The sequence below is a fragment of the Lissotriton vulgaris genome, chromosome 2_1, assembly GCF_964263255.1.
Source record: "Lissotriton vulgaris chromosome 2_1, aLisVul1.2, whole genome shotgun sequence".
NCBI lineage: Eukaryota > Metazoa > Chordata > Amphibia > Caudata > Salamandridae > Lissotriton > Lissotriton vulgaris.
In genome coordinates this window covers 834,960,095-834,985,700 of record NC_141687.1, presented here as the reverse complement: position 1 = coordinate 834,985,700, position 25,606 = coordinate 834,960,095, and the positions used below count along the sequence as shown (strand labels likewise).

Here is a 25,606-nt window from a genome sequence, read left to right as displayed (position 1 = left end):
GGCGCTGGGTGGAGCGGGGAGGAGCCGGGCAAGTTATGAAACTCGTTTTAAGATCCGCCTTAATATGTAAAGGGGAAGAGGAAGAGGTCAGTAGCTGCGCAGGTCAGGTGTCCCAACCCGTGTGGGCTTCACAAGCAGACACACTCATGTGACATTTGTGCAGCTTCACGCCCCCAATATAATGAACCCAGGGACTCACATAATAGAGCGGAATAAAAAAATTCCATTGGCCGCAAGTGCCGCCCAAGAAAATACAGCATGACGTGGATGGACTGCGTGAACCCTGCCAGCATTATCACCTGCACCATACATATGATCTGAAATGTGAAGAAAAAAATTAAATAAATAAATAACACAACAGAGCCATGAAGCAGAAACTGAACGCTGTGCACCAACGAAGGGCATGGGGTGTTTCTCGTCACCGCCACCCGGGCCAATAGCAGGCAAAGCAGCAGGCGGCGTCAACATACTGTATAGCTCTATGGATGTATATATGTGTATATTCATGACGTAGACGCCGGGGGCGTGGCCGCCACTGTACAACCACCGAGCCTGTCCTGTCAGAAGCACGCCCTTCAACTTGGCCTGCCTCGCGCCCGCCTCTGCCGTTCAGTCACGGCTCGAGTGCAACTCTGGCACCGCACGACTGCCAGCCGAGTAAACACACGCACACACACACGTATTGAGAACACGCATGAAGGGGCGCGGGGGCAGCCCCTGGGGGCCCTGCAGCCAGGGGCGGAGGGTGAAAGTAGGGGGTGGAGGATGGGTGAGAGAGAGGAGAGCGGGAAAGACGAGAGGGCGGGGGTCTGTCATGTATTTACTTTGGCAATACTTGTCTGACTTGTCGTGCCAATAAAGTAGATTGTATCATGTTGTGAAGGATGGGCGGGCAGAGGAGAAAAAAAGGGGAGGAGGCAGGGAGGGTAGAGGAGTAGGGAGGGCAGAAAGGGGCGGCAGGGCAGTGCAGGGGAGGAAAAGAGGGAAGGAGGAGGGCAGAAAGGAGGGGAGAGGAGGAGGCCACGAGAGGGAGACAGACAGGGGAGGTTGGAATGAATTGCTCGTCTTGCCAGCTGGAAGGCTCGGCTCCCTGAAAGTTTTCTCGGTGTCCTTTCGCTTGTCTTCGCTCGGAGCGGGCCCTCAAGGTGACATCTGGCCCGCCCCACCGGCTCCGCGGCAGTGCACACGCCCCTTAGCCCCGGCACCGACCTGCCAGTCGGACTCCCCGGATGTGGCTCGAGCGCTGTGCCCGGCTTCCCACCTGCTCTCCCGGCCCGAAGGCGCCTCGAAGCCTTGTTCATCTAGGCTGCATCACATTGTTGCCGGGCTTCAAACCTCCGATTGGCACACGTCTCACTGTATTTAACCAGCTTGTCTTGCTTTTGCCCAGTTCTTCTCGTGGAGACTTTATTCTCGGCTTGGGTTTATTTCGGGTGACGCGCGCTGCTGCGTATCTCCACTCGTAGCTTGGACCAGCCCGTGGGTTGCGGGTTATATATATATTTTTTTATAGAATTTCTGTTCTGACTGCCACCGACCCTCCCGTTTTCTTTAAAGTGGATTTATTTCAAAGATTTCCGGTGGAATGCACGTTCGCTAATCGCCACCCTCAGCCCCTGGCACGGAGCGGCCCAGGGTCCCAGGGAGTGCCCGGACCTCCTCGTCGCTTTAGTGGATATCAGGCCGGGGCGGGAAGGCTGGCTGCAGGCTCGCTGTCTCGGAGGAAACATTGCTTCCGCGGAGTCCACCATGTTGCCCTCTGGAGGAATATATGCGATGAAGAAGAGGAAAAAGCCTGTGCAAAAGAGGTAGGTGAAGTGAACTCTCCGCCCAAAATACCGCTGTGGCCTCTCATGAGATCCGCGCCACCACAAGTGCCCGTGAGAATCAGCCCCTCTGTGTGTTCAGCCCCCCTAAACACCCAGCATTACAGGTCCCAGCGGAACCCCTGTCTCCGGGTGGACAGAATCCGACTTAAAATTACTCGAAACATAAGTCTCCATCTTGAAAATAGAATTTTTCAAAGGGTCCCCACATCTCGCAACAAGTGGAAAAATCTGGCATAGGCCTGTCCCTACTGTTTTCACACGACATTATGTTATTCCTTACCCCCCTCTCCACATTCCTAGCGGTGTATAGGACCTGATGTTTCTCATGGCACCGGGCTCTTTAGTCTTTGCCACTGGTCTCCGCCTTTTTCACTGCTTCGCCTCTGCCCAGTGACACTGTGTCCTTCTTTACCCCTGTACCACCGATCTCGTCCCTTGGGAGTAATGTGGTTTTTTTTATCGCTGTTGCCCCTAGAATGGATGTCCCTGGATCCTGATTTCTCTGTCTTTTGCCATGGGGTTTGTCTGCCTTTTGACAATGTTTTGCTGTTTTTTGGCACTGGTCTCTGTCATCAGTTTATCTGCCTCTTGGGCAAGTTTCTCTGTCCTAGGTTAGTTGTTTCGTCATCACTTGACTGTGGTTTTTTTTTCTCTTGTCTATGTTCTGCTGTCCTTTGCTTCTAGTCTTTTAGTCTCTTGCCCATGGAGTTGTCTGTTTCTGGACCATGTCCCTGTTTCCTGGGCTTTGTTGTGCTTCACCATTGACTACTTAGTCTCTTGATGGGCCTTGGTCTTGTGGTTTCTGAGCATGGCTCCTCCTTTCCATTGCATTTCCTCTACCTTTTGTTCTTGGTTCTAGGTTCGTACTGTCCCTTGTACTTTAATCTCTCCCTCCATCCTTGCCTCTGCGATAGAGACCATAAAGACCTTGCGTCTACCTGTTCAGTTGCCATGCCACTCTCTTTCTTCATTGGCCCTGTGTTTCTCTGCCTCTCTTTCCTTTGGTCCTGGCTCCCTCAGATCCTAGGACCTTCTATTCTACAATACCGAGTTTCTCTGTTTCTTGATTTCTTGGATGACGGGCCGCAGGTCTATTTTCTTAGCCATAGGAATGTGTTTCTTGGCCATATACTCTCTGTCCCTTGACCTCAGTGTTTCACACCTCTCTTGCTTTTTTCTCCTTTGCCCCTGGTCTCTCTCTGCTCTTCTTCAGGGTTTTTTGTGTCTTTGGGTGTAATGTCTCTCATCTCTACTTATTCACAGTCTCTCTGTGCTAAGGCCTTCATGCCTCTCTTAAATGCAGCTCTTTTCTTTGGTATCAGCATATACCATTCATAGCAGTGTGTTCATTATACAACTCTTTGCATCACTCCGTGGACTGTCCCTGAGGGTTTCTGCAAATGCAGATGACACTGTGTGGACACAAGAAATAACCAAAGTCTAATTGCAACATTTCGGCGAAATTGAATGCTCTGTAATATTTGACTGTGGTCTTTTGTAGGTATCAATATATACAGAAACCTGCCTAGCTACAACCTACATCTCGTTGCACCTACAGTCTAGTGCTGTGTTTCATTCTTGGCATAGGGGCTCACAGAATCCAGTTTTATCGGTGGATCTGAAGTGCAGTGTAGATTCTAAAATATGTCACCACAGCTTCGTGGCACCTTCCCAGAGGATCACAAGAGCTTGTTTGGACACACTAACCTAAAGGAACTGGGGTAGGGCAGGTGTTAAATAGATGGCAGAGTTGCCTTCATCTCACTTTTTGGATGAACCAATTGGAGGCAGCTGTTCCACAGGGCATTGCAGTCAGATACAGTAAGGCTCTTCTGCAAGGTTATGTTGATAGGGCAGGCTGGCAATTCCTCAACAGGACTCTTGCAGCCATTCAGGGACAACAACACAGCCACAGCACTGCAGCCATGGTCTCAGAGCAGATAAATCTTGCTACCAAGGTCAGGGAGTTGACACTGTGGATCAACCGAGGAATTGCCACAGAAGCTCTCCCAAGGCATCAGTTCCAAATTGGCTCCAAACATGAGTGCCAGTTTCTGAACCCAAACCTGCATCATATATGAGCAGGGTCAGGACAGCTGCACCAATCAGATAGGAGGAGCAACGTGCATTCACACTTTTAACCACCTCCAGAATTGAGAATGGGGATTTATGTTGGGAGAAGTTGGGCAGGGGGCTGATACCCCGTAGATGGACTGTACCCTGGCAGCAGTAACTTAGTGTATATTTAAACATGCTTTCAGGGGAATAAAGACACAATAATTTGAGTGCACGCATAAGTAATACAAAGAGTGCACATAATATAAACCAATAGCCACCTATAAAAGTTTTTAGTAACCCTGCTGAATGCATTACTTTGCAGGTAGATACAATGCAATTAATATCTCATATCATCAGATGGTAATTGAAACTTATAAAATTCTACAATAAAATGCGTGTTTTAGAGCCCCGCCCCAGACAGCTATCTCTCTGTCTCTATCACTCTGCCCTAGCTGTCTCAGTCCATTCACTTTAGGTCCCTCTTTCCGTTTTTTAATCTTGTGATATTGCTGGTCCTTGCTCCAGGCCACTCTCTATCTAATCACTTGTTCTATCTCCTGTGGAGATTTCTGTTCTTGGTCCTGGTTCCCCAGACCATGTGGTTTTGAGCCTCCGTGTAGCTTTTCCAGTCTCTCTTAGGCTTGCACTTTAAAGCAGCAGAAGTGCTGTACTTATATTTTGCCCCCTTTTTAAAAATCTCTACCAGTTCTTGCTTGCCCTACGTTCCTCAGTACATTTACCGCCATTGCTTCATTTGTAAATTAATAAGTGCCAGGGTCCTAGTCAGAAGGCCACTGTAGCTTGCACCAGTCATTGCTTCTGTCAGTGACATGACCAACACAACTACTAACCATCACGCTCCTACAAGTGTAACAATTCAGTCTATTCCATGCCACCCAAAGCTATAAGAATGTCTTGGATGGCAAGGATTACTTATTTTTAATGTATTGGATTATTAAAAACTGTTGGTATGCTCATTTCGAAATTAGACAAACAGTGCCACCTTGTGGTGAACTGTAACAAGGGCCAGTGTTGACATGTAAGTGCCAGTTCCAAGCACAGGAAATCACGGGCTCAAATTAAGTACTAATTGATCCTCTATCTCTCTCTCTCGCTGCCAGTTATTTCTAACCCATTGCTGATGAATCTCTCATTCCTCAGCATGACATGACCCTCAAGATAAGCCCCTACCGAATGCAGAATATTTGGGTATTTAATGAAACAGTAAATTCTGTAACTTTGATTTTTTATGAAGCTATGGATTTTCTTTTCAGGTCCCTTCGTTTTCTTAGCCCGCCAGTATAATCTAGCACAGTGATTTTATTCTTGTTTTAAATATTATATTTAATAGGTTGAGAATATCCTAAATATATCCATATGTAACATTTAAAGTAGTATGTAGTACAATAACCACTGTGCTTTGTCTAATAAGCAAAAGCAGAAGAGCGAAGAAAAGTATACATTGTGGGGCATCAAAACATGAACTTCTATTAGCCATACAAATTCTATATATTAATCTCTGTCTAAGTAATGAATAATACACATAATAAAAAAATGTTCTCACGCCAGGAAGCTGCACGATGTAGGACAATGTGAACAATAGGTAAAGAATTAGGGAAAATTAAATACAAAAATAAATTAAAACTCTTACCATGTGTGTCATTGACATTATACCAGAGTCCTTCAGTCTTGTGTTCCAAATCCAGTTTTTGTTAATTAAACGTTCTTTTTTTTTTGGAGAGGAGGGATATTTCTAAAATTTAGTGTTCAACTATTGGAATTCCCTCTGCCTTCCATTATCCTATTATTTGTTTTTTTAACCACAGTTTGAGCTCGAATTATGCACAGCACGCGAAAATTTGATTTTAGGAGCAAAATAATGGCAACATATCAACATGAGAATTTATTCTATTTCATACCAAGGACCAACATCTTAACTTTCAATGTCTCTTTCTAAAACGGAGTTACTTTTCAACAAATGCAGCAATTGTTCTAGGCTTCTAGTCTTGTAAATCCAATTTCATAATTTTAGTTGGTGACCAATATACTCGTAAATAACCTTTTAATGTGTCTATTTTAATCTCAAAATTAATGTAGATGTAGCTAACCCTTTATATATTATATCCCACACCCTATTTCTGATCGGTGAACCTATAGCTTCAATCAACCAATGTGTTTGTTTTTCAAATGTATTTTTAGACTGTATGTTCCCTTTACATAATTTATTTAGAACATAAGCGGAAAATAGATTTCTGTGCACTGTGTGCAAGAGAAAAGGTACGCCAGGAACCATTCAAGACAACATTGTTGACACTTCCGTTAGTAGTTTATATCTATGTGGGTGATTATTTGTAGCATATACATTTAAAAATGTTTAAATGGTGTTGCCCTTCCAGACTCGTCCATTTCTAAAGATCCATGCTTTTACCCAAACGTTACAATATCATATGTTATTGTTTATTTTAATTGAATTATCCTGAGTACAGAATACATTCTGAAACAGTGTGTACATTATGCTGCAGGGAGTGTATTCGGTGGTACTGGGTGCACTGGGAAGCAGTGGGTATGTTGTGTGACCTTGTAATAAATGTGTAAGGCAATGATGCAGCAGGTATTTCGTGATGCAGTACTTTCAAATCCAGCGTTTTTTGTTAGATATTAAAGTATAAGGCATTGTGCATTTTTGATACAGTATTTTGTAAGACTGAATCTCTGAATCCTACACGACGTTGTGGGTACATCGTGATGTTGTATGGGGTACAATCGGAAACTGGGGTGCATTTATAGCAGTGGAAATTTTCATTTTCAAAGTCACTTGGTATTTCCTTGGCACTTTGTATTTTGAAAGACATCAGATTATTGTCTAAGGCATTTGATGAGGCAATATATTTAAGGTTAGTGGATGTGTTTGAAAATAAATCAATGTTTTAAACAATATTTTCTTAGGCACGGTGTTTGAACCAACGGATACATTTTGAGGTGGTGGTTATATTTTGAGGCTTGCACGTTGTAAGGAAGTTTCGAAATTCTGAAGCTTTGCTATTTTCTGATGCATTGATGCTCTTCTGAGGCAAAAGATTTTCCCCAGACAGTACGGATATTGTCAGTCAGTTAGTATACTTGTGGGCATTGATTGCATTCACAGGAAGTGAGTACTTTCTAAGGAATTTAGCACTTTCTGAGACAACACACAATTTTCGAGGTTCTGCGCATGTTCTAAGGCTCGAAGTATTTTGTAAGATACATTGTTTGTGAACATTGAGAATTTCTCAGAGTTTGAATATTTTGGCGCAGTGGGCATTTTTTGAGGCATTATATGTTTTTGAAACATTTAATATATGTCGAGGTAATGAATATGTGAGGTAATTAATATATATTCAAGAGAATCTACATATTTTAACACAGGCTGCATATTCTGAAGCATTGTTTGTCATTGATATATAATTAGACATGGGATGTTTTCTGGGCTCTTGGACGTGCTCGAGGCACTGGGTGATGACTTCAGAAGTAGAGCTATTTTTAGAATCATTTTTGAGGCTGTGAATATTTCCTAATACAGAAGGTATTACGGCCTCTGGGTATATCCGAAGCAGCTTGTATTTACTGAGTTGCTGTGTTTTTCAAGGGTTTTTACTCATTTGCAATGAAGAGAGTACTTTATAAGTCAGTGGTATTTTCTTAGTCCATTTATTTTATTTTATTTTAGTTTCTTATATCGCGCCAGAATCGACCCCACCGGAGTATCTCCGCGCTTTGCACGCCAGGATGGTGAAGAATGTACCTCTGTAGATGAGCTAAGGTCTTAGTAAATAGGCTCAGGCCAATTATTCTTCTAGGAACAGGTTTGTTTTAAGCATTTTCCTGAAGGATAGATGGTTGGAGATTTGTCTGAGACTAAAGGGCAAGTTATTCCACAGGGTCGGCCCCACGAGGGAGAGGGCGCGGCCACCTTGTCTGGTCTTCTTAATGAGTGGGGATTTTAATAACAGTTGATTGCTTGATCGAAGAGAGCGATCTGGTTTATAGAGTTGTAACTTTTGGGCCAGGTATTTGGGGCCATTTCCAAAAAGACATTTATGAACGGTACAACAGATTTTAAACTTGATACGTTGCCGTATTGGTAGCCAGTGGAGTTCACTCAAAAGGGGCCTGGAAGGGGTTCTTGTGGGAGCGTTCAGGATCAGTCTTGCCGCTGTATTCTGGACCACCTGTAGCCGGTTTATGGCATTTTCATTGGCTAATATCAGGAGCCCGTTGCAGTAGTCTAAACCGACTTATCACCAGGGCCTGTACAAGAGTCTTTCTATACATATCAGGCAAGAGAGGAAAGACTCGCCTTAGCAGGCCAATGGTGCGGAAACATGCTCCAGCGATTACATTTGCGTGCTCCTTTAAAGTTAGGTTTTGGTCTAACTTCACACCCAGGTTTTTAACAGTCAATTTTGGGGGGGGCACTGGTCCTAAGTACAGAGGCCACCAATCGGGGGACCAGAGTATAGTAGATTTCCCAAAGAGCATTACCTCCGTCTTCCCGACATTACATTGGAGGCAGTTGGAAGCCATCCAATTAGATACTGCCCTCATACCCTCAGCAAAATTTTCCCTAACATTAGAGTTAAGGGAGTGGAAAGGGTAGAGAAGTTGGGTGTCGTCGGCGTAGGACGACGGAGTGAATCCATACTTTCTCACAATTTCAGCAAGGGGGGCCACATACACATTAAACAATGTGGGGCTTAGGCATGAGCCTTGTGGCACCCCCCTCGTGAGCACCCTTGAGGTGAAACGATAGGGGCCCAAGCTGACAGATTGTGATCGCCCAGAGAGGAAACTCTCCAACCAGGACAGAGCCTGTCCTCCAATGCCCACTCCATGCAAACGGCCCTGAAGTATTTTGTGAGACACAGTATCAAAAGCGGCCGACAGGTCTAGCAGCACCCGAATCATTGAACCTCCTCTATCCTGTGACATCTTGATGTTATCGGTCACGGAGAGGAGTGCTGATTCGGTGCTGTAGTTGGGCCTGAACCCAGATTGTGAGTGGTCCAGGCCCCCTGTCGCCTCTATAAAACTGGAAACATGGGTGTTGACATGTTTCTCAGCCAGTTTGCTCAGGAGGGGCAGGAGAGAGATGGGACGGAGATTTGAGAGTTCCGTCCAAGGTGAGTCTGAGTTTTTACGTATAGGATTCACAACTGCCTCTTTCCATTGCTGAGGGAGTTTTCCTTCTTTAAAAGAAAGGTTCAAGATTTTATGAATGATTGGACATAGTGTCCTGCTCAAGGTGGTCACCAGTCTGGCAGCGAGCAGATCAAGGGGGGAGCCGGTTTTCATGTTATTTAATAGTGATATAATGTCACTCTCAGTGGCTTCAGGAATGTCAAGAAAGGTATCTCTATGAGTCTCTATGCAAGGGGTACTAGAGTCCTCAGTGTCCATGGGGTGTTTGGCCAAGATGATTTTATTATAAATAGTTTCAATTTTGTCCTCAAAAAAATTGAGAGATATTGTTACACAACTCTGTGTCTAAATCTGGGACCATATTCCGAAGGTTTTAGTATTTTCTAAGACCGTAAATTTGTCCTGAAGTGCAAAGCATGTTGTGAGGCATTGAGCAGGTCCTAGGGCACCCCTAGGTATATTTCTGCGTTCAGTCATTTGGCATACCATGGGACAGTGGACATTTTTTGAAGTGATAATTACATCCTGAGGCACTGAGTACAGTCTGAAGTACTGGGCACACTTAGAGGCAGCAGGGATTTTCAGTGGCATTTGGTGAAGTACTGGGTAGTTCCTGCAGAAGTGAGTTGTTGTGAGGCAACTGTTCTGTAAACGAGTTGGGGTTTTCTGAGGCAGTGAGTAGTTTTCATTTCTAAAACATTTATTGTAACGAATATTTCCTCAGTCAGGTGCTTTTTGCAGTGACAGTGAATGCAGTTCGATGCAGTTACTGAAATCTGTGGCACCAGGGATTCTCCTAGACAGGTATTTTCTTGTGGGGCACTGGGTATTTTCTGAGTAAATACCAAGTTCTGAGAAAAGTATTATTTCTGAAGTATAAAATAGTCACTGAAATGGTGACTATTTTTTGGGACACCAAATTATTAAGGGTATTGGGTATATTTCAAGTCAGCTAGCACTTTCGGGTATTATGTACATTAGGTGAAAGTGCTTATTTTCTGTGGCATATGAGCGTACCGAGATGTTTACTGAGACATTAGGAAAATTAAGAGGCTTTGCAAGTTTTTAGAGGAAATGAACATGATTTAGACAGCCAGTTTTCGAGGACTTGCTACATTCTGAGGTTGTGATATGTTTAAGGCAGAGAGTAATGTCTGAGTCAGTGCATTCTGAGACACTGAATATATCAGGAGACAGAGGGCACTTTCTGAAGTCTGCATTGCATTCTAAGGCAGTAGCTATTTCCTGGGGCAGACATTAAAATCTGCTGCATTGTGTAAATTCAAAGGAAATGCGTATTACCTGGGCGCTGTGGGTTGAAACTATGGGTATATTATGAGGCAGTACAAGTAAAATTATTGGACCTGCGATTGCAGGCATGAAGTGCAGCCAGAGAGAGTATTTTGTGAGGTGAAGGGTATTTTTTGGAAAACAACGTGTTTTGAGTGAGTTGAAAAACGTTGCACAAAGTCAGGTGGATTAAAAAATTGTCTCTACTCATGTTCATATTATATAAAATTTTCCTTAAGTTGATACTTTGTCAGTGGTCATATTTTGAGGCAATGTCTATATTCTGAGGCATCGTATACATTCAAGGGCTTTAAGTAGTAGTAAATGATATATTTGAAAAGAAAATTTCCTGATAGAAGAAATTATAAATAAACTTAGAGTGAAGTTTGGCCAGTGCAAAATGGCAAATTTTACTTCTTTTAAAATACACGCACTTACGTGGAACAGGTCATCAGTTGTCATTTAGACCCTATGCCGACTTAATCAAAATTGTTCCTTTTAGGTCCCTTCGAATTTTACTCTCTTTGGTGCAATCTTTACATATTTTCCATGCGTTCTAAGTGAAAGGCAACATTGTATGGGTCACTTGGCCTAAGTGTATTCTTAGGCAGTAAATACACGTTGAGGAAGTGAATATTTCCTGTGGCGGAAGTGGTGAGCAATTTTCTAGGCCATGGATATTTAATACCCCGACTCCCCCTTTCAAAGTAAAGGTGTATGTTCCGGGAAAAAAAACAATTCTTCCAAGCCAAACACTGAGATATCCACCCACGAAAGAGAAAATGCATCACATTCTATTATTACTACCAGTACAGTGCAACTATTTTTACCACAACAGTGCAACTAGTAGTACGAAATATCCATTGACTGATTATGCCACTGCATATGGTTGTGATGTATTTTGCATTAGATGCATGAGGTGGTGGCACTAGGTGGATGAAGGGAAAGAGATCTGCTCCACAGTGGACCCAGCCGATGGGGACCTCATGTGGCCATAGCAGTTCCACCAACTCAACCATTACTGGACATTTTGCCCTTATTTGCTAGGCCAAATGGCTAAGTCGGCTATGTGGAGAGGCAGCATGAAGCAATTGTCTAGATGTCTATCACACACCATTATAAATACTACCCTACCCAAACCTTCTGCCTTTCTCCGCATGTGAATTCATGATATGTGGACTAAATTACTGTCTAGCTGTAGATGAAGTTCATCTTTGCGTTTCTACTCTCAGTTGTTTCTCTTTTGATATAGTGTTTGTTGGGCACTTGAATATGTGTTTGTGTGTTTGAGAGTTTGACTTGCATGTGTAATGATTTCTGACTGTAGTTGAGGTTAAGATATTCTATCTCAGGTCAGTGTATGTGTCTGTATACCTTCTCTTGTATGTGAACGTGTCTTTATTGTCATCTTCATGTCAACGGTAAGCCAATCCCCCAGTGGAAATAAATATTCCACCGCATTGCAATCTGATGTCGGATGCAACGTAATACTACGATCAGACATACCTTCTAGACTAGAAGGAGTATAGAAGAGCACCCGCTGTAAATATCTGAACATGTTTATCAGGACATCTTTTGTCCTATCTATAATGTTTCAATTCGTAAAGTGTGATGCATTGTATCAGGTTTCAGAGATGTCGTTAAATGGTCATTGTCTTAAAGGATATCGTTGCGTTCATTGATATCAGGGACACAGATCTTTACATGCTTGTCACTGATGTATGATCTTTACCCTGGTCATGTTTTCTGCACCATCATTAGGTGCAGTGCCCATAACATCACCACACAACTGCGCTTGAGCATAATTTGTCGAGGAACGACAACATGCTTGTGGAACTTGTAGTGGGGTTATATGTTTTGTGGACACTACTCCAGTGTAATATTTGGTCTATACCTGTAGTGGGCCCATTTAGGCACACAAAAGTGTATTCTTTGGGTTCCAGCAGCCAATTTGGACGTGGTGCTTTGCCACCATGACTTCTGGTTTGCAGTTTGATCTGAGGATCATTATGTTATATTTGGAACACAGAAACAAGCAAATATTTATGTGGTGGTGAGGCTTGCATCACTATCACTTCATGTTTATGCTTATGCTCTTTCCCGGTTCTGGCACAGCTGACCTCTAGTTTCAGGGGTTAAGTTCTGCAGCCGTGCAATTTGGACATTTAACTACATTGGGAAAGATGGCAAGCGGAATGAATTTGGTCTCAAATCCATACACGGTAACTATTTCAGTGGTAAAGATGAGTGATGTGTTTGTGCTTTCATGAGATAGATGGTTGTTAGCACCTGCTGTAATATATTATTGAATGCTGGCTGAGAGGGCCTGTGTAAAAGGATCTTGTAGCACATAAATGCAGGACTGGCAGTAATCTGAGCCGTGTTGGGCTGGCAGTAGCAAGGTCTAGTCGTGGTTCAAGTTCATCCTTGAGGTGGCCTAGCATTTCTAGGAAGACGGCTGCCTCAAGTCTGGGCATTATATATAAACTGTTGCTCACTCGTTTGCTCTGGGCATAATCCAAGAGAAATGGAGCTATTATCTTCTCCTTATATTTATATGAAATATATATAATTTATAAAGCGCTCTGTCGCCTAACAGGTGTCCTCGTGCTAAATGAAACTACATGGGAAGAAGAGATAACGATTCCTACAGTGTAAGCAATAATTAAGTTTGCTAGGAGAGACAGTGTTAAACATTGTTTCACAACTTTTGGGAACAGCTAGGTTTTTCTTTTAAAGTGCAATAAGTTTGGGGAGGATCTCAAAGCATCTGGAAGATTATTCCATAAACGAGCAGCTGTGATCATGAATGCTACCCCTCCTGTCTTGCTTTTCTAGCTTTGGCCACTCACAGATGCCAGAAAAGCTGGAGGAGTGAAGGCTCCTGCCTGGTGTATACCATTCGATCTTGTTTTGCAGAGGGATTGGGCCAAATCCATGGAGCGATTTGTAAACAATACAGGGGGGCTTAAACCTCATTCTTTTTCTCAGTGGTAACCAATGTATGTCCTGCAAGGCCAATGATACAGATTACCTTATGGTTGTATTATGGGCTAGTTTAGCTGCCACTACTTAGACTCCGTGTAGCAGATAAGGCAGGTATGTGCTTGGTGTGGCCGCTTCATTGCTGTAGCTCCTACACTTGAGCCCATCTCCAAATCCAGCATATCTTTTGCTGGTGGCAGTTTGAACTTTTGCGTCACTTGAGAGGATTAATCTTCATGTAAAATGTGGGTGCCACTGCATTTTAACTGTACTCTTGTTACTGCATGCTTTGGCTAAATAACGAAGTTTGAAGCTTGGTGAGTTCTGTCCTGTGCTTTGTACTATTAGTATTTTACACTGCTTCAGAATAATGCATGTGGGTTGTAGAGGGTGTGGGTCTGTGCGTTAGTGTTATGAGTACATGTGAGACTTGTGAAGTATAGAATGGTATTTGATAGTGGCATACAGTAATAAGAGTACAATGAACAGGTACATGTTCAATAAATCGCACATTAATAATTCCTTGACACCATGCAGTCATAGCAGCCCAATGCAAAGGCAGCTGGGTTCTAGTTCTGTCTGAAGTTTTAGACTGGAATCTGTTCCACTTGGTTATGTTTTTTAACTATACTAACAAACACTAGACCCGATTCCCCGTTCCAGTTCGGTTCCACTGCCCCCTAGCTCGATTGACTGTCTTGAGAAGCCCTGGGGTTTAAAGTAAACACCTAAACATAAATCATAGTTCTTTGTCGGTGCTTTGAAACCATTAAGTGCAGAGTCCACACTGCTGTAAGAATCCATCTTGATGTGAGGATCACTCGCTTTGTTAAAAACTCTTCTTGTTTAAAGTACAGTACAGTGGCATAACTCAAAATAATGCCACCACCACCCCTGCAGAATGTGAAGAGGGGCCTCTGGGTCTCCCATATATCCCACATATATGCATTGCCTTTTGGCTGAATGGGGCTCCATTGAAAGGTTGAGGGCCCTTTAGTTTTAGTGCCCCACCGTGCTGCAGGGGCCTGCATTGTGCCCCTGAATCAGTACTGGGGAAAAAATTAGCGCCTAGCAAGATTGATACATTTTAATAATTGGTAATTACCCGAGAATCAGCTCCAATTTAAAGCATTGGCCCTGATTACGAGTTTGGGGGTTAATTCAGATCCGTACATAGACAGACCCCTGTTTACGCACTGGAAGGAATTACACGTTTTTAGGTATTTGGTGCATCCCATAACTATTGGATGCGTTAAATAACCCAGTCATCATTACATTTCGGGGGGTAGGGGGGGGGGGGTAGAGGTACAACATTTAATGGGCAGAAAAACCATCCAGTATTTACTGTATCTTCCAGGGTTTGGCACGTTGAACACAAAAATCTGCATGTTAATCCCCAACAACTCGCAATAGGTAGTAGTTATCGCACTCGATAAATAACGTTCCCCATTGTGTTATTATTTTTCATGTGCGATAAATACCACCTGTACCCGTAATCAAGCTCCAAGTAGAATGCGAGAATTGGTACTTTAGTAAGAACTGGTATATGTAGATTATGTCTGAATCAGCACTTAATGCAAGAACCAGGACTTGTTTAAGATTCACTATATTGAATAGACACTTGTGTAAGAATAAGTACACATGTAAGGTTTGGTACAGTATACCAGTCAGTACTTGTGTAGAAACTGGTGCTTGTGTAAAAACTCACACATATGTAAGATTCAGCAATTGTATAGGCATCAGTACATTGTAATAAAGAGTACCTGTATGACAATTGATACTTGTTTAGAATACTTTTTTAAGATTCCGCACTTGTTTAAGAACTTGCCGTCTGTAAGACTTAGTAATATGATAACAATCAAAGGCTGCTGTATGTCAGAATATTGAACACATTTTTGTTCTCCAAAAATATAATAGCCAAGATACTTGCGAGGTCATAGTGTGGCGCAAGTTAGATACAATTTATATGCTTATTAGAGCTGACTTGCATTGCAGATATTGTAACTATATGTGATCAAGAGAAACACAGATTTCAGAAACACTGCTGAGAGAGGGGCTTAGGCTCCGCCCACATGTTGATTCCGTAGTATACATTTGATTGCACTTAAATTGTGTAGTTCCAGTAAAAAAAAAGATTACTTTCATTATACTTTTTGGATTGTGGGAAAGCTTCTCCTCAGTACAGCAGAACTGAGTTGGTTATAGCGACAAAACATTGATCAAAGCCACAGGCCTGATCTGTTTATTATGAAAAGTTATTGTAAAGGTTATAGGACTTTGTTGTGAAAAGCATATATTAAGGGTAAAAGGTACTTACAGGTGGATTTTTGTTACTCTCTACTTAAGCCTACAGAGAGGTATTTTGTAACATGGTATCACAGATTACAGAAGCAAGGGATTTGTTGATGGTCACCAACTATGACAAACCCTGAGGCTCGAAGATTTGCAATGTAATCATTCTTGTTTATTATGACAATGTATGACAAAGTAGTAGACTGGGCTTATTTATGTGAGAAGCATTTGTTAAAGACAATAGGCCTTTAACAGTGGAGTATTATCACACTGTGCTACAGGTTATTGCGTTAAGTGTAATCTCACAGAATACCCTAGTAGGCCTATAACTATGCATGATGGTTGCCAATTTATGCGAACTTCAGTAGACAAGCTAATAGGCTTTATTTGTTCACTGCAAACAGAATTAAAATATTTCATAGGTTTGATTTATTTATTGTGAAAGTTATGGCAAAGCCAGTAGGACTGATGTGCGTATTTAAAAAGCACATGTTAAAGGCATTAGGCGTTTAAGAGTAGAATGTTATAACACCTGTGCTAAAGCCTCCACACAGATATTTTATTATACGAATAATACAGATTACTGTATTAAGCAAGGGTTTTGATGTTCATGACCCATTCGAACAAACCATGTTGATAGAAGATTCGAATTTTGATCGTTATCAGCTCTGTTAGGAGGGATTTTATATTGTTTGGTAACTGTAAATTTGTGCATATTTGTAACTGTTTTACAGTATATGTCAATGTGGGAAGGCTAATGCTCAATACAGTACTCTGAGTTAGTTCTCACGAAGAGCCTATGATAAAAGTCATAGGTTTTATTGGTTCACTGGGAAAGGTTATTTCAAATGCCATAGATAGATCTGATCAGAGGCTTGATTTATGTGTTATGAAATACAAATGTTCAAGTCAATAGGCCTTTCAGAGAGAATTATATTTGTACCTTGTTATAGCCTAGGGATATATTTTGTTCTAAGAAATCTTACAGATTACCTCTGTAGGCAAGGATTTTGTTATTGATTATCCCTTTAGACAACACCAACTGGTAGAAGGTTTGCCCTGTAAGAATTCCTGCTACAACCTCTTTGAGAGGACTGCCAGACAAATTATATTAGGAGAGGCACTATTGAAACCCTACTGGCACCTTCAACCATAACTTCAGTTGTTGATTATTCCACTTTTAGTCTCTTTGTGTGCACCAAAGGTGATGTCCTTTTCGTACTAGAACTACTTGCTTATACAGATGATTGCACACACCAAACAGTGCTTTGTATCACCCTCCCCAGGCACTGCTATCCCTACCACAGATGACTCATTTGCTCTCTTACAAAATCTGATTTCCCACTCTTACAACTCATTAGTTGATGTATTGTCCATAGGTAGTCCTTGAAAAAATGATGTATGTTTCTCTAAAACTAAATCCTTCCTTGTATAATACATCAGTGTAACTCCGCTTACAATGAGTATTCTTCAACAGTTATCTGTCCCCCTCCCCTGCAGCCCAATGCATTTCAGACTGAATGCCCTTCTGCGGGGGACAACTTGTGATTGCCACATGGTTGCCAGACTCATTGCTTTTCTCCAAAACTACACTTTCATAAGCTGAATCTGTACTCACTGTACTGACTATATGTACCAGCTGCCACTTTATGTGGAAGTTGGAGACCGGGAGTAGAGTTTGGGAGAAGCTAATCTGGGATCGCCTACTCAGGATACTGATTGCAAAGGTGTTGGGGGAGGACCTCTCGGGCTACGCAGTTGGACCAGGCTGATGCTGCATATTCACTCTCTCCCTGTAAGCAGTGCAGCAGAGAATACGAGTGGCAAGACACAGCCTCCTGGGAGGAGGGTAACTCTCGCGAATGGAACAGATCCACTAGCTTTGGGGAAGATGAAGGAGAAAGGCTTAGGCGGACATTCAGTGGAGTTTAGGAACTGCACAAGAGCTGCAACGTAGGGACTTGTTAGGAATGAGATAAAGCTGAGCTGAGGGTGCATCTAAGAATGGGAAACTATTAACGTCTTTCCAATGTCCGGATTGGTTAATAACATCTTTCCAATTTTCTGATTGGTTAATAACATATTTCCAGTGTCATTATTGGTTAAAAAAATATAATATAAGGCACCACAAGACTGGATAACTTACTCAATCTTGAGATGCAGCAGACTGACCAAGGAGCACCTTTGGAAAGCAATACAGACTATAGTTATCCATGTTTTCAGAAAGCGACACATCTGAAGTAATACTTGCTATAGGAGTTACACTGATATGTTTTACAGGGAAGGATTTTGTTTGGATGAAATAAATGCTTCATTTTTTCAAGGATTTCATTTGAACAGAATATGAACTTATAAGGTGCTAGAGTGAAGAAGTCCAATTATGGCACACAGTACATTTCAAACACCTCGGTACCGGATTTTATCATGTGCAATATTTATCACGGAGGAAACTGTGCCATTTGCAACCAGGGCCTAAGAACCAGTACTTGGGTAAGAAACCACTATGTGCCTATGAGTTACTACATCGTCAGGGCCGGTGACACAATGAGCCATACTAGGCTTCTGAGATGACTGCCACCGTTAAGGGGGGTAGCCAGTTGTCCTATAGGTATAAAATAAGGGCGAATTCTCTGTGTAGAATGTGGCAAAATATCACTTGCCTAGGGCACCAAAGACGATATCTGCACAGCTCTGTACGTTTTAAAAATTGGCCAATGTGTGAGGATAAAGGTTTGCTTAAGAATTTTTGTTTTTGTAAAAATTTATACTTATTTAAGAATTATTACTTATTTAAGAATTATCAATGGTGTAAGATTTGGTTGTGATGCCTTTATATTTCGTGTAGAACTCGCTCATATTTGCTCTGGTGCAGAATTGTGAGTTTCTTAGGCACATTCAATAATGGCTCTTGCAAACACTCTCCTGGATTGGGCATGGTGGCGTGCAAAGCTCCTGGTCTTGTACTGCAAAAAAGAGGATTGCTTGAGATATGATACCAGAGAATGGCTGGACAAATAAAACGGTGGAGTGCTCCTTTTCCACCAATATGATTGTGACGAGCCAATATGGCAGCAACATAGTGTGGCAGCGACACATGCTTGACCATCCTTCCTAGGAATTAGCAAGTCTGTCAAAGGCTTATGGTGAGCAAAAGTAAGCTGTTGGGCTCATCTAATTATTAAAGAGAACCAGGCTGCACGGTGCACTGGCAGTGAGCCTCCCCGCCACTGCCATATAGCGTATAGCGAGATATACGGTTGCACTGTAGCCAGAATAGAGTTTTGTCCAGTATCTTGGTTGACTGTGGTTGGTCATCGCTGTCTGCTCAAAGATGGCAGGCGCTGAGTTGGTTTGGAGTGATCCATTTATTGGCCCTATGCCAGTTAAAGGGATCTCACATCTGGTCACAGCTTGTCTGGTTCAGTTCCTTCTGTTCTCATTGCAGATCTGTACGGCTTCCTTCCTTCCCTGTCCTTGGATTCATGTTCCTCTCCTCCCTTCCTGAGAAGCCATGTGCAGCAAAGGCGGTCTCTGAACTGGGTGTACTGGTTCATGCTGGCGGTGTCACTAAGCTCAGGACCTTACTGCCACCCCCCTTTTAAAGAGTGACACGGTTATTATTATTATGTTTCTTATATAGCGCCTGAATCGCCCCCCGAAGGGGTATCTCCGCGCTTGCCTTGGGAACCCGTCCTGGCTTTTCCCTGTGAGATAGCCCCTACAGGGCATCCCCAAGGTGAAAGCCAGGCATCCCGCCGCGGGGGGCCGTTGTGGAGATTAAGCAAGCTTAATGCCCAGAGTTGCAGAGTGTGAACCCATGATTAGGTCAGGCACCGAAGCGAGAATTATCGAGTCCATGGACATTTTGAGCTCAAGACCCTGCCGCGTCGGGAATTGAACCCTGGTCCCGGGTCTGACCTCTGCTTCAGAGTCTGCCTGCTCTAACCAGTGAGCCACACTTCTCCATGTAAAAGGCTTTCAGTCACACTTATAATGTTTGCTCTTAAGTTACACATAGAGATGTATAAGCCTACGTCTAGAGTCTAGTAAACCCCATTAGAAGTTTCATGGTAATTAATAGGTTCCCAGCATCAAGTGATGGATCAATAATCACACATGGAGCACACGGACAAACGGCACTATGTACATATTACCCTAACATCACACATTGAAACAGGGCAATACAGAGGCTCACACGATGCAAAATACAGCAGTAATCACATTTGTTTTATAAGTTGCTGCGGCCGCCTGATAATGCACAATGACATTCATAGTTGTGATAATTGCCCATAGATTCTGTCTTTGTAGAAGGCTGATTTCTTGGTTTAAGTTCATGGTACCCCTTGAAGTGATACTATCGGCCTGTTACTATACTGGTTGAACACAGCAGGGAACTTGCTGCCGTTTATTCTTTTCACCACCAGGGGCGTGGCTTTAACACTATTGTCTAACTTTCTGTAATGTAATGTAAAAAATGTAATGTAAAAATTACTTATAAAGCGCGGCATACACCGGACGGTTTCTTGGCACTGCATATATCTTCAGTCTTGGTCTGAATATATCTCTTAAGTGTCTTTTTTTCCAGACAGTGTATATTTACATTTTTTTGTCTTTGGTGGATTGGCTGTTTCTTTTTTATTGGTTTATGGCCTTTGAGTGGAATATGATTCTTTGCAACGAATGCGTTGTTCACGCATTCCTTTACAATGCAGTCGTTGGAATATATGTATGTATGTATGTATAGGCGTTCTTGTATAGCGCTATCACTATCACTGACCTCGAGGTCCCCGGACGCTTTGTTTACGGAGGAGAAAATACGCTACCGACGGACGCTACCGATAAACTGCGCTCATTCAAGGAGAAAAAAACGTTGCCAACGGACGCCGGTGATAAGCAAACGCGGCGAGCAATTTCACCAAATTAATGTATTAAACACGTGATAAGTTGCTATCAATCTTCAAATAGAATTGTCCATCGTCTTAATACCATCTGCTCGAGGACTACTGTGTTTCTAATGATAAGATTGTTGGTCCTGAGGAGAACTCCGCATTTGGGAGTTCGAAACGCGTCGACCTGTTTAGGGGTCCTTCTGTCAAATTTGAATTATACTAAAAATAGTGTTCATTAAACAGGATTAATACCCCTGAAAATGTACTCATCACATTAATTATCATTCTTAGGATGTGAAACTGCATATATGTATATAGAATTTATATTTTTTGACATTAGGCCCTAAGCATTTCTGCTTTGTGGTATGGTTGTTGATGGATGAAAGGTTTTGGCCAGAGTGAAAGTGTGGATTTGTTGTAAATTTTGCAAATTTCTCTGTACATTTTGATCTAGTTGTAATGATTTATTGTATATTTGTACATGCACATAAAAATTGTGGTGTTTGCTTATGAAAATAACCCTTTGTTCCACTAGTGCTAAAAATAAATGAATAAAACTAGTGACGTAAATCAAGAAATGGACCATTATGTTTAATTCATATAGGTCACTATAAAATTATTTAGTGTTGTCCAGTACTGGCATTTTGTGTTGTTCTTTGGACAGTTTGTGCAACAGCAGGGAAGGTGTTGGTTTGTAAATCCAACACCAGCGCGCCCCCTACAGCAAATTGTTGAAAGTCTTGCAATGTAATGGTACGCTTGGTAACAATAGGTTGTAAAGGAACCTCGTTGTGGAGACAGCGTTGTAAACACTGTTTCCCCTTTGAGGGATCTGGCTTTTGTTTGAGGTACTCTTGCTTTTACTTGACAGCCATAGATAATTTCCAGTGGACAGCAACCTGTTTTGTTGTGCAGAATGTGTCTGTATACTCTTGGCACCTTAAATAGTACATGGTTCACTAGTAGCTTGCTGTATTTCAGCTGGTGAGACCATCTTATTGAGCATGCACATAAATTGCTCCTCATCCCATTTGCTTGTGGCCATAGGACATCTTGTTGGATTAGCTTCTAGGTGATGGACACAAATACAGGACAATGAAAGTTGCACGTGAAAGCATTGGCTCTCTGTCTCTATGACTCCAGAAATAAGAAAAAAGTATGGCTGGTCAAATTATGGCCTTATTTGTTCTGTAGCAGGATGTTTTTAGGCCCCACTTGACTGGATTTTACCATCCCTACAGTGGGTAGCTTTTGGTTGAAGTGAGCCACATCATTTGCTTATGCAAGGTCATAAACAATTTTATGAAGTTCTGCTTGAAATGTAGACAGTCAGAGAAACGTTGGCCCTTGAGAGATTGCATTCCCTTACATGCAGCCCTAGAACTCCGATTAGTCAAACACACCAAGATTAAGTGTGAGTCTCACCTTTTTGAAGGGCCAAATAGACTTTGTTCAGTAGTGGATCATGTTTCTTCATTGATTTGTGTAAGACAGGTACAACTTCACTACAGTTGAAACAGTGGCACAGAAGGAGGTTCACCTTTTTATCGTTCTAGTAATGTTTTGGCCACCATGTTGTGTTATGTGCATTTATAAAGCACCATGTCACCCCAAGGGTATTCTGGCACAGAGCATGTGTGTCTAGTCATGCGTATGGTAGGTTTGTTAATTGAAAAACCAGGTCTTCAGCTTCTTGTAGAATTCAAGAAGAGAGGATGAGGCTCTGATGTGGAGTGGTAGGCTATTTCACGCTTTAGGAGTGCAGTTTGAGAGCGGTCATCCTTCTGATCTGGTTCTGTGTGTGTGTGGGATGTGTGTGAGTAGATGTCCAGGTGTCTTGGTGTTTGGTGGAAGGAGATGTGACTGTTCAAGTAGATGGGGCCTGAGTTGTGTAGTGCCTTGATGCTTGATGATCCCGGCAGAGAGGGTGTTCCCATAATCCAACTTGCTGGTGACTAGGGCACGAATTACAGTTTTTCTGATGTTGCTTGATTGAGAGCCATTTGAAGAACTTCCTCAGCATCTTCAGGGTGTGGAAGCAGGGTGCAATGACCGCATTGACTTGTATGCTCATGTACAGTTTGCTATTGATGATTATTCTGGCGTGTGTTCTGGGTGTGGGGCTGAGTTCGGCTGGCCACCAGTTGGGAGTCCCATGGTGAGGGGATTTTTGCCGAAGATCACTTCTTCTGTCTTGTTGGTGTTGAACGTAAGCCATTTGGCTTTCATCCAATAGCGACTTTGGTTATGTTGGTGGCAAACTTGTTACTTCTGTTGGGAGTCTTGTTGGAAAGGGAGAGTATGAGTTGTGTGACATCGGAGAGAATGTGCTTGTCGTGTGCACGAATGACATTGACCGGAGGAATTATGTTCATTGAAGAGGGTGGGGCTGAGCGATTAACCGTGAGGCACTCTGCAGATGAGTTTGTGGGCTTCTGAGGAGTAAGGTGCGAGACTGACACCTTGTGCTTTATCTGTTAAGAAGGAGCAGAACCAGCAAAAAGTGAATGCTAATCTCATGCAGGCATCTGATAAGGATGGTTTGTGAGACCATGCCAGATGCTGCAGAGAGTCAAGTCAAGTCAAGAGATTTATATAGCGCGCTACATACCCATAGTGTCTCAAGGCGCTTGAGCAAGGGTGGGGGATTACTTGTCGAATATCCAAGTTTTTAGTTGCTTTCTGAATGCTAGGTGGTTCTGAGTAAGGCGGAGGTGAGTAGGAAGTGTGTTCCAGGTTTTAGCTGCCAGGTAGGAGAAGGATCTACCTCCCATGGTGGTTTTGTTGACGTGAGGTACAGTGGCAAGGGCTTGGTTGGAGGATCGTAGCTGACGGGAGGGGGTGTAGAAGGACAGTCGTCTGTTGAGGCATTCGGGTCCAAGTTCGTAAAGTGATTTGTGTGCGTGGGTTAGGAGGCGGAAAGTAATCCTCTTATTTACGGGGAGCCAGTGGAGGTTTTTCAGGTGACCAGAGATGTGTTCTTTACGTGGGATATCTAGTATGAGTCTGGCTGAAGCGTTCTGGATGCGTTGGAGTTTTTTCTGGAGTTTTGCGGTGGTAACGGCGTATAGGGTGTTTCCGTAGTCTAGGCGGCTCGTGACCAGTGCGTGGGTGACCGTTTTTCTAGTTTCGGTGGGGATCCGGCGAAATGTTTTTTTGAGCATGCGAAGAATGTTGAAGCAAGATGATGAGACGGCGTTGACTTGTCTGGTCATCGAGAGAGAGGAGTCCAGGATGACGCCCAGGTTCCGTGTGTGGTCAGTTGGGATGGGTGCTTTTCCTAGGGCAGCTGGCCACCAAGAGTCATCCCAGGCGGAGGGGGAGGTGCCTAAGATGAGGACTTCTGTTTTGTCTGAGTTCAGTTTCAGGCGGCTGTGCTTCATCCACTCGGCTACTTCTTTTATTCCTTCATGTAGGTTGGTTTTGGCGATGTTAGGGTCTTTGGTGAGTGAGAGGATCAGTTGAGTGTCATCAGCGTAGGAGATGATGTTGAGGTTGTGTTGGCGTGCGATGGCCGCGAGGGGGCTCATGTATACGTTGAAGAGGGTGGGGCTGAGTGAAGATCCTTGTGGCACGCCGCAGATGACTTCAGAGGCCTCTGACTTGAATGGTGGGAGGCGGACTCGCTGGGTTCTTCCGGTGAGGAACGAGGTGATCCATTCCAGTGCTTTTCCTTGGATTCCGACGTTTTTGAGGCGTTGTAGAAGGGTGCTATGACAGACTGTGTCGAAGGCAGCGGAGAGGTCGAGGAGGATGAGGGCGACTGTGTCTCCGTGGTCCAGTAGAGTTCGAATGTCGTCAGTTGCTGCGATAAGTGCGGTCTCAGTGCTGTGTTTGGCTCGGAAGCCGGACTGTGAGGAGTCGAGGGATTTGTTGGTTTCGAGGAAGGTGGCGAGCTGGTTGTTGACAGCTTTCTCGATGACTTTGGCCGGGAATGGAAGAAGCGAGATGGGGCGGTAGTTTTTGAGTTCGTTGGGGTCAGCTGTGGGTTTTTTCAGAAGGGCGCTGAGTTCTGCGTGTTTCCAGCTTTCCGGGAAGGTGGCGGAGTTGAGGGAGCAGTTGATGACGTCTCGGAGATGGGGTGCGATAATGGAGTCTGCTTTGTTGAAGATGTGGTGAGGGCATGGGTCAGTTGGGGATCCTGAGTGGATGGAGTTCATCAGGCGGATGGTGTCCTCAGTGGAGATTGGGTTCCAGTTGTTAAGGACGTTCAAGGGGGGTGAAGGTCCTGCAGGAGGTTGGGTGGGTTGGTCTCCGGGTTGGTTGTCGAAGCTGTTGTGGATGTCTGCGATTTTGTTGTGGAAGAAGGAAGCTAGGGAGTCGCAGAGGGCTTGGGAGGGGGTGATGTCGTTGGAGTTGGCTGATGGGTTGGCAAATTCTTTGACGATGTTGAATAATTCCTTGCTGTTGTGGGCGTTGTTGTCTAGTCGGTCTTTGAATGCGGCTTTCTTGGCAGACCGGATTAGTTGGTGATGTGTGCGGATGGCGTTTTTGAAGGCGTCCCTGGTGCTGGTGTTTGGGTCTTTTTTCCAGGCCTTCTCGAGGGAGCGACAGAGTTTCTTCGATTTCTTAAGATCATCGTTGAACCAGGAGGCGTTTTTGCTGTCTAGTTTGATTTGACGTTTTTTCAACGGTGCTAGGATGTCGGCGCTGTTGGATATCCATTGGGTGAGGTTAATGGCTGCTTGGTCGGGGTTTGAGGAGTGGGCGGGGGGGTTGAGAAGAAGCGATGAGGAGATCTGGTCGATGGTGATTTTGTTCCAATTTCTTCGCAGGGTGGGTTGAGGATGGTTGTGGATTGTGGTCTTATTGTAGATAAAGTGAACGCAGCTGTGGTCCGTCCAATGAAGAGCTGTGGTGTGACTGAATGAAACATGTTTGCTGGAGGTGAAGATAGGGTCGAGTGTGTGACCTGCGATGTGGGTGGGGGTAGTGACAATTTGTTTGAGTCCGAGGTTGGCGAGATTGTCCAGAAGGGTGGTGGCGCTGCTGTCATTGCTCTTTTCCAGGTGAAAATTGAGGTCTCCCAATAGAATGTAGTCCTCGGAGGGGAGGGCGTGTGGGGTGATAAAATCAGTGATGTCT

The 25,606-nt window shown here is 43.5% G+C and overlaps 1 protein-coding gene across 1 annotated transcript in view; it reads left to right on the top strand.

Annotated features, from left to right (window-relative positions):
* Positions 1–959: 959 nt before the first annotated feature.
* Positions 960–25,606, top strand: part of LOC147731248 (uncharacterized) — a 269,780-nt gene continuing 245,133 nt past the window's right edge. Inside the window, exon 1 of the mRNA XM_086956252.1 lies at positions 960–1,808. Coding sequence (XP_086812378.1) covers positions 1,750–1,808 — 59 coding nt within the window. The 5' untranslated portion in view covers positions 960–1,749. The remainder of the gene's footprint in view (positions 1,809–25,606) is intronic.